The following is a 15162-nucleotide window of genomic DNA, read 5'->3' on the forward strand; positions in this document are numbered from 1 at the left end:
TGTGACACCTCCCCGCATCTCTGGACTGGACCGTGCGTTATCCTGTCCCTGAGCCAAGGTGCACCTTGTGCTATCGACTGCCTGTCCTTCCCTGCCATCAATCCCTGTGTAAGTCAGTCTTGTTCCGTTTGTCTGTGGTCTGTCGGGGATAAGATAAGACTGTAACTAAGTGCCCATCTCTTCTGTGTCTTTACCTCATTACCTTGTAATCTACCCCTTTTCTCCACCACTAATTATATCCTCCTCCGGAGGTCTTGAGAACTGTACCCCTTGCGTCGTTTCATTTATCCCAGTCGTTGTGTCCTTTCCATCATTGATTTAGCGTAGCGCGATTTGGCCAACGTTCGAGTGGAATCGGGTGAGTTGGGGGTAATCGGGTAAACTGTGCGAACACGGCGGCCATTCCGCTCGGTCAAGCAACATCTTAAGCCGTGTCCATAACAATTGGTGTCAGGAGGTGAGATTGGACCCGAAGCGCGCTTCACGCGCTCGAAATTATTAACGGTGAAATTTGTTTTGTTTTAAAATAAAAACCCGAATTTTGAAAGTCGCGCTATGGCAGATCAAGACGGCTGGGTTCCGGTAGAGGAGAGTGAGGCAGGGTCGATCCAGGACCAAATTGAGGGACAAGAGGAGAGCGAAGCAGTGAGGGCGGCAGGTTCGCAAAATGGCGTCCTCGCGCACGAGGTTGCGGGCGCGCAAAATGGCGCCTCGCACATGGCTACGGCGGCCGCACCCGCTGCACAAGTGGGAGGGATGGCCCAAATGCAGGCCCTCATGGAGCAATTTATGGTACAAATGCAGGCGTCCCTCAACCTGCAGAAGGACGATATGAGGGCTAATAGTCAGCAATTGGGGAATCGGATGGATGCTCAGAGTGAGCAAATGAGGGCTGATAGTGAGCAAATGAGGGCTGATAGTGAGCGATTGGGTGAGCGATTGGAGGGCCAAATGGGGGGTAATGAGGGACGAAGCGAGGGGTACCGGTGAGGCGTTAGACAATGGGATAAAAGAGGTAAAGAATGGGTTAACGGGGGTAGAAAACAGAATGGCCGCTCAAGAGAATCAAATGGAAGGGATGAAAAAGGGGTTAGAGGGGTTAGAAAACAGTATGGAAGGGAAATTGAGGGACATGAGGGACCAAGCGGAAAGGGAAGTTTAAAAAATGGGGCAGCAGATAGAGGGGGTCAGAATGGGGGTAGAAACTAAATTGGATGCTCACAGGGAGGAAATGGAGCAGATGAGGGTGGCATCTGGGCAGGAGATGCAAGTGATGGGAGAAGAGATCAGAAGAGGTGTGAGTGAGGAGGTCGGAGGAGTGCGCGAGGAGGTGAGGCACTGTAAGGAGCGCATGGAGAAGGAGGTGAGAAAGGGGACTGTAAAATTGCAAGGTGGTATAGAGGAGTTGACGCTGGGAGTAGAACAACTGACAGTGGGACAAAAGGAGTTGGGGAACCAGGTAAAGAAGAACACAGCGGTAATAGAGGGTTTAAAATCGACACAGAAGGAGATGAAAAAGGACGTAGGGGTAATTAAAAAAGAGTGTCAGACGGTACATGAGGACCTGACGAGGAAAATGAACAAGGTGGTAGAGGTGATGGAGGTTAAAGAGCGGGAGGTGCGGGAGCACATATAAAAAAATAAGGTGGAGTTAGAGGAAGAACTTAAGGGGGCGCACGAGGAGATGAAGGAGGTGAAGCAGAAATTAGAAGAAGTGGAAGAAGGGGTGAGCGAAATTAAGAAGCGACGTAGAGAGGATAAGAAAGAGATAAAGGAGGAAGTAAAAGAATTGGTCCAAAGTCTGTGTTCGGATCGTGATGATGTGCTCATTAACCGGATGAGGGATTCGCAGGTGATGGAGGAGAAGCGAAGAGAAAGAGGACCCGGTGTAAGTGGTGACCAATATGGTCGTGCGTATGATGCGCCAGGTGATTTAATAAGCTTGGGGGTCGAGATAGACCCGGATGTTCGTGAGAGGCCAAGAGTGAGGTGTATGGCTGGTCCGGAGGGTATGGAACGAGGGTGCGAGCGAGAGGGTCCGGTGATGGGAGAGGTGCGAGGTGTGAGTGAGCAAGGTTGTGGTGGTATGGAATGGGTAGCGGGTTGCGGAAGTGTGACCCATGCATCGACACCAACAGGGGTAGTTTTTAGAGGGACAGGGGAGGCACGGGAGCCCCTTGGGGGTAATGTACTGTGGGGGCCCGGCCGGTTCGGCCCCGCGCTGACCCCGCAAGGGGCGACGCACGGGGTCCGGCAGGCGGGCAACGACTCGCATACGAGGTGGTCCCACAAGGTCCCACTCGCGCCGTATGACGGCAAGAGTGATCTACGCGCGTACCTGGCGCAGTTTGACTGTGTGTGTAAGGGCAACGGTTGGGGTGAGGACGAAGGTGGAGTACACCTGGTGGCCGCATTGCGCGGCGCGGCGGCGGAGGTGCTGACGGCATTACCACCGGGTGCTCTCACCCTGCCAGCCCTCCGCGACGCCCTAATTAATCGATTCGGCATTGAACAGCAGAGCGAGCTTGTTAAAGCTCAGCTCGCGCTGCGAAAACGCAAGCCCCAGGAAGCCATCGGGGAACTTGCCCACGACATTCGCCGCGCAGTGGGGATCGCACATGCTAGCATGGCAGCGGATTCCCGGGAAAGCCTGGCGCTGGACCATTTTATCCAGGCCCTCCCGGATATTGAGCTCCGGCAACAGCTCGCCATGTAGCGCCCGCAGACTCTGAGCCAGGCGGCTGACACTGCGGCCCGTTGGGAAGCAGCGAGGCCCCTGGCCCGGGGGAGCGAGCGTCACGCAATGGCGGTCCGCCAGGTGGGACCCCCGATGGAGGGCGGACCCCTTAGGGGGCCCGCCCCCGACGTGAGTCCTGACCTGGCGGGCATGGTCCGGAGGCTGGTGGACCAGCGCCTGGCGGGACCTGGACCATGGCAGGCGGCCCCGGAGGTGGCCCGCGGTGGACCACGAGTGGGTAATCCAATTCGGACCTTCAGGGGGGAAAATTTGGAATTCCGGAGACAAGCACCTTATCAGGTGAGGTGCTATACTTGCAACCGTCTGGGTCACCTGGCGCGGCACTGTCGAGCCACGCGCCGGGATGATCCCCGGCGGTTGAGGTCCTTAACTCCGCCCAGGGGGAAGCGGGTTAGCCGACCCCAGACACCCCCCCGCCAGACCCCGGGAAACTAGAAGGCCTTACACCGGCGAGCAGGCGCCCCCGTGGATTGCCTCGGCTTTAGATGCCGAGGCGGGACCCAGTACCTCTGAATAAGGGGGGCTTATTAGTGCCAGAGGACTGGGGGATTGATGAGCGATGGGCCCGGTGGGTAAGGGTGGCATCCCTGCCACCCTTCCCATGAAGGGGGGCAAATGCGCGATAGATTATGGGGTGTATGGCAGTGAAAACTAGCCCGGGTGGGTTAGGATATTGTGTGTAGGGATCTAGCGAAGATGACATTAGGTAACGTTAAGGTTAGTTAGTGACAAGGATACCTGTAGAGGGGACGCAGGTAGATTAGAGTGGATGATAATGACGAGGGAGCGCAATAGTTTAAAGGGACGACTGGGAAGCGCAAGTTTCAGAGGGGAGTAGTTAGATGAGATGATGCTGTGTGAGAACTGGACAGGTGTGTGGAGCAGTGTATGAGTAGTGAGTGTTGTGGATCAGCGCGAATGCGCTTGGGGGAGAGAAGGGTGCAGGCGGCACCAAGTATGAGAGCACAGGTGTGCAAGTACAGGTGTGTGGAATACATGGAGTATTGGAATGAGTGGTGTGGAGAGAGTGGAGTAAGTGGTACGGAGTGGTGTGCATGGTGCGAAGGTGTGGATGGGGGAAGAGTGGACCCCTTTTCACGAGTACCCGGGGAGGGTAGTTTAAAGAATAGGTAGAGGGTATAGGTAAATTGTGGTTGGATATTGGCATTTGTGGTGCGGATGCAGAATGGTATTGTGGATGGGTGCATTGGTGTGGTGAAATTGGCTGGTCGTGTGGCCTGTTAGTGTGAGTGTGAATGGTTGAGCACTCCGCCACTGTTAGATGTCGGCCAGGTGAGGCCGCAGGTGGGCTCTGGGAGCCGTTAGTGTCAGTGGGTGCCTGAGGATCCCGGGTGTGGATCGGGCAGGCCGTGCCAGAGAGGGCACTGAGGGGGTGAGAGTGCGAGAGGGCCTTCCCCAGTTAGTTAGGTTAGGGTGAGGAGCAGGTGAGCTCGGTAGGCAACAACAGTGGTGGAGGTGTGCAGGTGGGCGGACCAGCTGGGAGCGTCACACGACCCAGCCACCGAAATTGTGCGGGGGCACCGAGTGATGAATCGGGGGAGTGAGACCCCAAATTGAGAAGCACCACAGTTTGGTCAATGGGAATTGGTTTTTAGAACCCATAGTGTAAGTTGGCCAATGGATTGGCAGGGAAAGACCCCGGGTAATGTAAAGTTGTTAAAGTCATTTAGGAAATAGTTAGGATTGATGAACCTGTCGCACCATACGCAGCCACTTACCTGAGGTGGTGATGATGACTCCACACCTGTGTTTTCTTTGTTTTGTGTTGCAGGAAGGAGAATTGCTGTGTGGATTTGTGAGACGCATCACGACGTGGATGAGACATTGGGGTGATTCCATCTCTCCCTCCTTAGGAGGGACTGATGATGAATTGGTGATGGCAAATTTTGATGTTGAGTTGGAGATGGCAAATTTTGATGAGAGTTGGAAATGGCAAATTTGATTGGTTAGGAGGGAGAGAAGACGAATTTGGTTTATGGGAGGAACGGGGAAGACAGTAGGGACGTTTGTTTGATGTGTAAAGTAGATGTTTATGGGTAGTGTTGTGTTTTGTGGATACCGTAAGGGGTAAGGGAGGGGCAATGTAGGTTACCTGGGGGGGGGGGGCGTACGGTAGGAACGTACCTGTCTCACCTGGTTCCCATGTGCCCCCAGTGTGCATTACCTTATATTGCGTGCACTTTTGCGCCCTTACCACCTTACTCACTTGTCTTCTTTTGTCTCCCACCTCCGAGGATCTGGCTTTGGGGCAGAGAGAGAGGAGAGAGAGGTGCTGGCTCCGCAGTTGTGGGCCTGTACTTCCGCTGCTTGCTGCCTGGATCGATACACCATATGGACCGCAATTTTTGTGGCCGCCCACAATGGACCGCAGTTCTTTTGCGGGCAAGCACCACCCGTGGATGGACCTCTGGGTCAACGTGGCACCTACGCCATACAGGTGAACCACTTTTAGTTGGCCCCCCTGACGGCCACAATTAAGAAATGGACGCGGTTGGCGCCTTTCTTTATTTCTAAAGAAGCCAGAAGGCCAAGTGCACTCCAGGAAGGCAAGACCAGCGGCAGAACATCGGCCGGCTGCGACACCACCGGTGACCATGGACACTTGATTGTGCATTTTTATGAACACTTTATTGGTGCACCGGATGGTGCTGACTGTGTGTATGGGGTGGTGCTTTTGGTGCTTGGATGGGGTGCTCTGCACATTATTAAAGGCCGTAGGGCCACAGGGCACTCGTGGGTTGGTGTATCGATGCTGGCATGCGTGCTCTCTCTCTATGCATAACATCTGCATGTGTTCCTCAAAGAACAGGTCCTGGATCGTAGTGTAAATATCAGTGTAGTCTTGTGTAAATGATGCTCCCTACCGGCTGTATGTTTAGTTTGAGGATTCTTTCCGCGATTCGGTTATCCTGTGGGTGTGTTTCTGTTAGGAGAAGGGTGCAACGTCGCAGGGGGACATATTTACTCATTTGTGAACATCTGTAAAACTGTCGCACTCAGGGTTGAGTTAATAGTAGAGGGAACTACATCTGAGTGCCACACTAACGTAGGTAAAAATTTATCGGGTCGGGACGCCCCGAGGTAGAGAAGGGTGCAATGTTGCGGATATGGGATTTACATCCATCCATATCCGCTTGTAAATATTCCCCTATTTCCTCCATACTTCCCAACTATCCCCAATCCCCCATTCCCTAGTCCCATTTTCTGTAAACAACACTCTGTAGACCCGACCTCCCCCTATTTCCCCCATTAAATGTCGCATCCAGGTCCACCGCATCTCACGTAGACAACTATAGGACATCTTGCTAGTTATTCTTAGTCTATGTCAGTTAAGGACTCGTTTCCATTAATTCTGACTCTTCGTTGCACCAGATGTGATTGTATGGCACCGTTAGGAAGTTTCGGACCTCCCAATACCTCCCCGCAGCTCTTCCTCACGGTTCAGCAACAACAACAACAACAACAACAACGGCGGCGGCGCAGGGAGTGCGCGTCCTCACCCCGGCTTGGTTGGTGGGGGGTGTTGGGAGGGCACCAGGCCTTTCCAACGAGCCGCCATCGCACATGTGCTCGACGGGGTTACCAAGTAGGGGCTCGCTGTCAGCTCCTCGTCAAGGGCGGAGCCCGGTAACCCCCGCACCCAATAGAAGCGGCGGACCGGTCCCATCTGGGGCGGAGCCAACGAGCCGAGGGCGTGTGACTCCCCGCTGAGCATGCGCAGGAAGAGGGAGGTGACGTCAGATGCGCGCTGAGCTTGGAGAGCGAAGGACGCCACCTCCGAGCGCTGTGACACCTCCCCGCATCTCTGGACTGGACCGTGCGTTATCCTGTCCCTGAGCCAAGGTGCACCTTGTGCTATCGACTGCCTGTCCTTCCCTGCCATCAATCCCTGTGTAAGTCAGTCTTGTTCCGTTTGTCTGTGGTCTGTCGGGGATAAGATAAGACTGTAACTAAGTGCCCATCTCTTCTGTGTCTTTACCTCATTACCTTGTAATCTACCCCTTTTCTCCACCACTAATTATATCCTCCTCCGGAGGTCTTGAGAACTGTACCCCTTGCGTCGTTTCATTTATCCCAGTCGTTGTGTCCTTTCCATCATTGATTTAGCGTAGCGCGATTTGGCCAACGTTCGAGTGGAATCGGGTGAGTTGGGGGTAATCGGGTAAACTGTGCGAACACGGCGGCCATTCCGCTCGGTCAAGCAACATCTTAAGCCGTGTCCGTAACAATATATATATATATATATATATATATATATATATATACACACACACACACACCCATACAGAGGGTATGGACTCGTAGGGCAGTGGGGTAACAGTTGGACGCAATAATAAGGGAGTGAACAAACAGAAAACGAGGAGAGAGGAGGGAAGGAAATACTGCAACCTGCAGGTGAGATGGTCGTGTTAGCAAAGGTTATTAGGAAGGATGACATGAGGTGGTGCACTGCCTGCTTGAAACCCTGGAACGAAGGATGGGACAGAACTGCTTTTGAAATGGTTTCACAGACAAGAGAGGTGCGGAACAAAAGAGTGGAGGTGTGAAGTCAGTCTGGATTTTGGGAGTTTAACCAGGAGCGAGTTACTACAAGAATGCATATAGACTACAGAGTTGTTGGGGAGGATCAGATGGCTAAGAGACCAGAGGAGGAGGTGTAGAACAGAGGCCACCGATCCGCCTTTGATACGAGAGCAGCAGACGTGCTTTGGCATCATTCCAGGAGCTTTCCTCAATGTTGAGAGCCTAGTATTTCACATAATCCAGGAGAGACAGATGTGATGCTGGGCCATCAGCCAATAGGCAAGAGGAGCTATCTCTGTTGAAAATTGTTTTTTTTTTGTATGTAAGATCGAGGCTCATGTAAGAGCTAACACATTGAACATGAAAACATGCACAGACACATAAAACATACAATGAAGGGAGCAAAAGACAAGAGGGGGAGAGAGAGGGAAGCACACAAGCACAACAACAGTAGAGAACAGGGAAGTCGGTAGATCTGTGGAAGAAGGAGGGAGCGGTACACGGTATAAAGCAAATGAACACTTCTAGGAATTTCAGGAAAGAAGCTGAAAGAGACGGATTTGGGGTGTTTTAACGGGGGTAGAAAAGATCAAGGTTTTGGATCGGGGAAGATAAGAGATGGTGGTGAACAGCTGTTTTAAAGACCTGGAGGGAGGAGTGGGATTGAAGAGAGTGAGGGAGTTTGTTCCAGAGGCGGGAGAAAAGAGGAATGAAAGAGTGAAGGTGAGTGAGAGTGTTGATTTTGGCAGTTTCACCAGAAGAGAGTTGCTGGCAGGAATGTTTTTCAGTGCGGAAAGTTTTAAAATATTAAACCGTTGTGAGAATATGGCTGTCTACAAGCCTGCACACTTTTGATGCAGTGCATTCAGAAAGTATTCAGACCCCTTCAGTTTTTTCACATTTTGTTGTGTTGCAGCTTTATGCTGATATCGTTTAAATTCATTTTTTCCCTCATCAATCTACACTCAATACCCCATAATGACAAAGAGAAATCAGGATTTTAGAAAGTTTTGCAAATTTATTAAAAAGAAAAAACTGAAATATCACATTTACATAAGTATTCAGACCCTTTGCTATTACACTTGAAATTTAGCTCAGGTGCCTCCCATTTCTCTTGATCATCTTTGAGATGTCTCTACACCTTGATTGGAGTCCACCTGTGGTATATTCAATTAATTGGACATGAATTGGAAAGGCACACACCTGTCTATATAAGGTCTCACAACTGACAATGCATATCAGAGCAAAAACCAAGCCATGAGGTCGAAGGAACTGCCTGCAGAGCTCAGAGACAGGATTGTGTGGAGGCACAGATCTGGAGAAGCCTACAAAAAAATTTCTGCTGCATTGAAGGTTCCTTAGAATACAGTGGCCTCCATAATTCTTAGGCACAAGGGCTTTTTTGTAGGCTTCCCCAGATCTGTGCCTCCACACAATCCTGTCTCTGAGCTCTGCAGGCAGTTCCTTCGACCTCATGGCTTGGTTTTTGCTCTGATATGCATTGTCAGTTGTGAGACCTTATATAGACAGGTGTGTGCCTTTCCAATTCATGTCCAATTAATTGAATATACCACAGGTGGACTCCAATCAAGGTATAGAGACATCTCAAAGATGATCAAGAGAAATGGGAGGCACCTGAGCTAAATTTCAAGTGCCATAGCAAAGGGTCTGAATACTTATGTAAATGTAATATTTCAGTTTTTTCTTTTTAATAAATTTGCAAACCTTTCTAAAATCCTGTTTTCTCTTTGTCATTATGGGGTATTGAGAGTAGATTGATGAGGGAAAAAATGAATTTGAACGATTTCAGCATAAGGCTGCAACATAACAAAATGTGAAAAAAGTGAAGGGGTCTGAATACTTTCTGAATGCACTGTACACCCGGCATATGCATTCATTATTTAATAAGCTACATTTTCTCAGTAATTTATGATATTATTTTCTGTGAGCATGGCTTGCATTTGCATTTACATCACGTGACCATACGTAAATAAGGCAGATTCACATATAGTATGATTCGTGGAATTGAGTGCGGAGTGTGGTTGAATCTTGCTACTTTTTGTCGTCATCCGTCAAGTCATATTCAAGCAACGTGCGCTTTACACCTTTACACCACAGGAATGGGAGAGGCTTTTTGTTTGGAAGGTATGCATCAACGAAAAGAAAATAGGGCAAATCTGTAGAAATATTTGTAGAATATTTGTTTGTAGATATTTGTAGACAATATTTGTAGAAAATAGGGCAAAATGGAGAAGATTGTCATGCTATGATTGTCATGATTGTCAAAATGGCCCGCAAGGCTAACCCCCGCTCTAGCAGGGAAAATGGCCTTAAAATGCTTGTTGTTGTTGTTGTTGTTGTATGCATCAACGAGGGAACACTGCTGCAATGTTTTCAGCATGAAGGCCTTGCAAAAATATTCACCATCCTCAGCCGTGTGCATACGAAGAGATGGACTCCTTGGGCCATCTCCAGGCGTGGTAAAACACAGCACGGAAACGTAATACTCCGTGAATTTTTTCAAGCCAGTAATCAATCCTTTCATAGGGCCCGGTTGGGTGGCCGCAGAAGGAGGCGGCAACACGCGAACAATCACCTCTTCTGGGGTTTCGCTTCTCCAGGCAAGCAGCTGGAAAAAAAAATTCAGAGCAGGGTGGCAAAGAATAAGGGCGTAGGAAGAGGAAGATCAATATTATTATAAAAAATGTTTTTAAAAAATTGTAGAAACTTTTTTTTTTGAAACAAACAAAAACAAAAACAAAAAAAACAACAACTATAATATTCATGGGGAGAGGATAAACAAAGCATGGCCTGATAACCTGGGGCTATCATTCCCAGATAGTGGACGAAACATACTGAAAAGGAATGAACGTGAAGAAATAATTCGGCAAAAATGGGGATGTAATGCGACCGTAGTGGTATTTGATTGGATTTAATGCGAGTAAGAACGCACACATTTTGGCAGAGTACTGAAGCACCACTAATGAAACTGTACACATTGAACCTTTTGTGATATCATCAGGTTCTATTCGTTGCTCCAGGAGTATTTAAGAAGCGAAATTTTTTCCAAGTGGGAAACAGCCTAATCAGAGGAAATTACCTTCACAGACAGGTGGAGTTCACTCCTCGAGTGGCTCTTCATCACTGTGCGTACTCGTTATATTGTCATCCAAAAGATAAAGGGCAGGAAATGCTCCAAAAGGCCATCAGTTCACGAGATTCGTTAGCGCCCGTACCTGGAGAGGCCTTTTACAGGAAAGGTGTGCTTTGGCAACGCCGGTTGAATTTCCTTCACATCTTTTTTTTTCATTCAAATTAGAAAGCAATTTTTAAAATTAACTCGCCATGCTTACGGCCATTACAGCATTTGTTCAAACATCTGTGTACTGCCTCTCAAATCAAGAAAGTCACTCGAAACTGCCATTTGTCCCGATTCCAGATCTCCTTCATTGTGATCTGCCCGGTTTTTTCCCTTTTCCAGCCAAAATAATTTCCCAACATGCAAATTCTGAAGGATTGCTCAGTAATCTAACTGCTGCAGGTGCTATGCAAATTGTTTGGTAATAACTTTGACCAGCTCAAAGTCAATTATCCTTAATGATGCTGGGAGTTGAGGGGGAGAGAGAGCTTTTCAGGTGCTCAGTGGAAAAAAAAAAAAGAAAAAAAAATGGCTTGAGGAGCATGGGGAATAGCATGACATTACTGGTCACACCTTGTAACCTTGGACGATTCCATAAATGAGACTGCGTCTAGGAGGGTACCAGCGGAGCCGGAGAGTGGTAGAATTGACTGCCTGGGCCTGCAACCTCTCTGGAGCTGCTTTGGGGACTGGGGGAGAAAAAGAGATGGAAATTAAAGCGGTTAGCGCGTGTCACCATGACAGCACTTCAGCAAAGGAATTTTGCCCAAATTGTGTCAGAGACCGGCCTGGAGGATTGCTGGAATGGGAATAAAAGAGCCAGCGACAGGTTAGTGTAATAAATTCCCCAAAAAAAAATCTGTGCTGCTGAATTTTGAAAGCCTTTCTCAAGGTTCAAATGCAATGTGTTTTGGATTGCTTGGAAAAGTAGCAAGAAATGAACTCGATGAACCAAAGCGGGAAATTTTAGAGTCGGGAATAATTTTAAATGGACCGTCAATGACAAAAGCGGCATAAAAACGAGTGTGATTGAAAGAGCACACTCTACATTTATCAGTGAGCTGGACATGCCCCTACAATTGATTCTCTCATTTTGCTGCTGGACTGACTGGACTGATTTTTCTGATCCGTAGGCCACTGGATCACGTCTCTGGAACTTTTACATGGTAACATGAAAGATGAATGAGTGACAGTGTTTGAAGGTCATTTAATAAATGATATGATAGTACCTCCTTCGTGAGTGCGCTCTGTGACTGCCGCACAGTAGGGACCCAGACCAGCGGTGTTGTAAGCAGCAATCTCCACATCATAGCTCGTCCATACATTAAGGTCTTCGAGTCGGAAGCTCATAACATCCGGGTTGGGGACATTTTTATACATGTAGTCTGAGGGAGGACCCGAGAGGCGGTACCTGAATGTAGAAGACAAGGGCAACAAATTATCCGCATAAAGAGGAGATTTTGAGCGCCATTTTCTCTGCAAGACAAGAGCTGCGTTGATGCATGAATCATCCTTAGGGGGGTTAAGCAATCGGGCCAAAGAACTCAAAGATAAATGACTTTCATTATAAGTCAAGGATCAATTTATAATGCATGTATACGAGCCTCCAGCTCAGTCTGTGGGCAAATTACCTGGCTTTGGAAAGTTACAATGTCTTGCAATCCCTTAAATAATTGTGAAAACGATTTGTTTATGTTCATACATTCTCCCAAGTGATGTCAATACGAGTTGGCTGCATTATCATCGTATCACGCCTGCGTCTCGGAGGCTCAGCAACAAGGAAATGTGTTTGTGTTTTTTATATGACATGGTGCCATCTATTTTTTATGTCGACATGGCAGGAGCAGTAGGAGGTGGAGGGGTGATGGAGGATGGATTGGGTTAAGCTTATACTTGGTGGGGACAGAGCAGGAAAGGTTATTGAGGGTTGGAGGGGGAGAATTTTTTTCACAATATTTTAAGAGTTTACTTTCAATTTTAGAGTTTCAAGAGATGTTGTTTCTTTTAACCACAATGAGTGTTTTATCTATATCAACTGTATGCAATTCAAGTTGTTTTGGTAGTTTACTTATTGGGGTGGGAGGAAGAGAAAAATAGCACCCATGTCCGAAGGAAGAGGTTTAGTTTGGCATTATTAATATGAAATAGGCAAAGTCTATAAACGAACGATACCCTTGAAAATTAACCTTTAGAAGCCGTTGGAATTACCCTTTGGAACACATTAAAAATAAATTTAGAAGACAATAAAATACCCTTTAGAACCCACGAGAATTACCCTTTACAACATATTAGAATTACTCTTTAGAACACATGAGAATTACCCCTCAGAACACATTAAAATACCCTTTACAACACATTAAAAATACCCTTTACAACACATTAAAAATACCCTTTAGAACACATTAAAAATACCCCTTTGTCATGCTGAAACAGGAAAGGTTCTTCCCCAAACTGTTGCCACAAATTTGGAAGCACAAAATCGTCTAGAATGTCATTGTATGCTGTAGCGTTAAGATTTCCCTTCACTGGAACTAAGGGGCCGAGCCCGAACCATGAAAAACAGCCCCAGACCATTATTCCTCCTCCACCAAACTTTACCATTGGCACTACACCTTCCGGCAGGTCGCATTCTCCTGGCATCCGCCAAATCCAGATTTGTCCGTCGGACTGCCAGATGGTGAAGCGTGATTTATCAATCCAGAGAACGCGTTTCCACTGCTCCAGAGTCCAATGGCGGGGAGCTTTACACCACTCCAGCCGACGCTTGGCATTGTCCATGGTGACCTTAGGCTTGTGTGCGGCTGCTCGGCCATGGAAACCCATTTCATGAAGCTTCCGACGAACAGTTGTGCTGACGTTGCTTCCAGTGGCAGTTTGGAACTCGGTAGTGTTGTAACCGAGGACAGACGATTTTTATGCGCTACCCACTTCAGCACTCGGCATTCCCGTTCTGTGAGCTTGTGTGACCTACCACTTCGCGGCTGAGCTGTTGTTGCTCCGAGACGTTTCCACTTCACAATAACGGCATGTACAGTTGACAGGGGCAGCTCTAGCAGGGCAGAAATTTGACGAACTGACTTGTTGGAAAGCTGACATCCTATGACGGTGCCACATTGAAAGTTACTGAGCTCTTCAGTACGGCCCATTCTACTGCCAATTTTTGTCTATGGAGATTGCATGGCTGTGTGCTTGATTATATATACCCTTCAGCAATGGGTGTGGCTGAAACAGCCGAATTCACTAATTAGAAGGGGTGTCCGCATACTTTTGGCCATGCAGTGGATTTACCTTGACAATAAATGCAGACATTCCACCTCCACTTCTGCAATGCACCTTGAGTATAAAAAGGTAATTTTGAGTAGTTGCAAAAATAATTGCATTTTTCATTTTGTGAGCCATCCATGCACAGGAACTGTTTCATATCGCGAACACGGCCAATGCCAAATGCTATGTTTATGTGCTGGAAGGGGGAATGGATGGCTGTCTGGGAACCTTAGAACAATGCACACTCACCTTTAAGCTGTCTAGCTTCTGTACAAATATAGGCCTGGCTATAAACTGTCAATCTGGTGTTTCACAAGCAGGACGATGCATCGGCGTGCCGTCCAACAAATGGATATCAAGCCGGAGGATCTGTTGTTGAAAGTACCAGTAGTAACTCACCCACTCTTCATGAAAAACACCGTGGGACCTTTAATCCACCAACTAACATCAGAAGCCAGGACACCTGGCTTAATATCCAGCCAATGGACGCAGTGCACTTCATGATGAAATGTCCCGTCTACACCAATCCAACACTGAAAAGTCGGGCCAGGAATCAAACCCAAACTAGACAGCTCCAAGACAGGTGAACTACCTCTGCAACATCTTGTCAGACATAAAGAGTTCTTTTCCAAATCAACATCATAATTGCGGAATGCACATTTACAATAACGTATTGGCAAAAAATACCATAAAGTGTTGCATCCATAATGGGAGACTTGTGATCAAATTTATGAAGTTAATTTTTCCAATTTCGTTGATGTAAAAACTGCAAACAAGTTTATCCTATTATAGTCTAGTAGGAAGACTAGGTCCCCCTGCACCCCCCGGAGATATACTTCTAATCAGTGTTTCTAGATTGGAAAAAATGTGTAGAAAATGACTAGCTATGGCCCCAAGCTGAAAAAATGTCCCACATACCATTTTTATGCAAATTACTGCTGCAAATTTTATGCAAAATTATGCAAATTTTATGCAAATTTTTGATGAGGAGTAGAGTTGAGGGGTCTTTGAGGGCTTCATCGAGGTGCTCTCGGTTGCAAGACTGGGTCATTCTGAGAAGCACAGCAGGGTCAGAGATCATGATGTTCTCCTCCTCAGTGAATCTCTCCATCAACAGCCTCTCCATTGCCTCACACACTGTTTTGAGGCAAAAGAGGGACTTTGCGTAGGCCTTTCCACTGAGAACACCTTTGAGAGATCCACTTGTTACTAGTTGTGCCTCAAAGAGAATCTCTGCATATCCAGAACCACGCATCTTGTGTCCAGTGAGCATCCCGATGTAGTTCATGGATGTGTGGAAGGGTCCAATCGTTACTACATGACTAGCAAATTCATTTGGCCAGCGCCAGATGATGGGAAGGGCTTTCATGCAGACACCCAGATCAAATGTATTCAGGACCCATCTCTGACCCACCTCAGCAGTTGCTGCCTCGGAACGCTTCAGTAGCTCACGAAC

General features: G+C 47.9%; 1 protein-coding gene across 1 annotated transcript in view; it reads right to left on the reverse strand.

The window, feature by feature from the left end:
- SDK2 (sidekick cell adhesion molecule 2) overlaps positions 1–15162 on the reverse strand; it is a 990523-nt gene that overhangs the window by 285301 nt on the left and 690060 nt on the right. Inside the window, exons 17-19 of the mRNA XM_068126284.2 lie at positions 11672–11853; positions 11016–11131; positions 9728–9932 (exon numbers count right to left, since the gene is read on the reverse strand). Of these exons, the coding sequence (XP_067982385.2) occupies positions 9728–9932; positions 11016–11131; positions 11672–11853 (503 nt within the window). The remainder of the gene's footprint in view (positions 1–9727; positions 9933–11015; positions 11132–11671; positions 11854–15162) is intronic.

Source organism: Myxine glutinosa, chromosome 10 (assembly GCF_964187855.1).
Source record: "Myxine glutinosa chromosome 10, kmMyxGlut1.1, whole genome shotgun sequence".
NCBI classification, from domain to species: Eukaryota; Metazoa; Chordata; class Myxini; order Myxiniformes; family Myxinidae; genus Myxine; species Myxine glutinosa.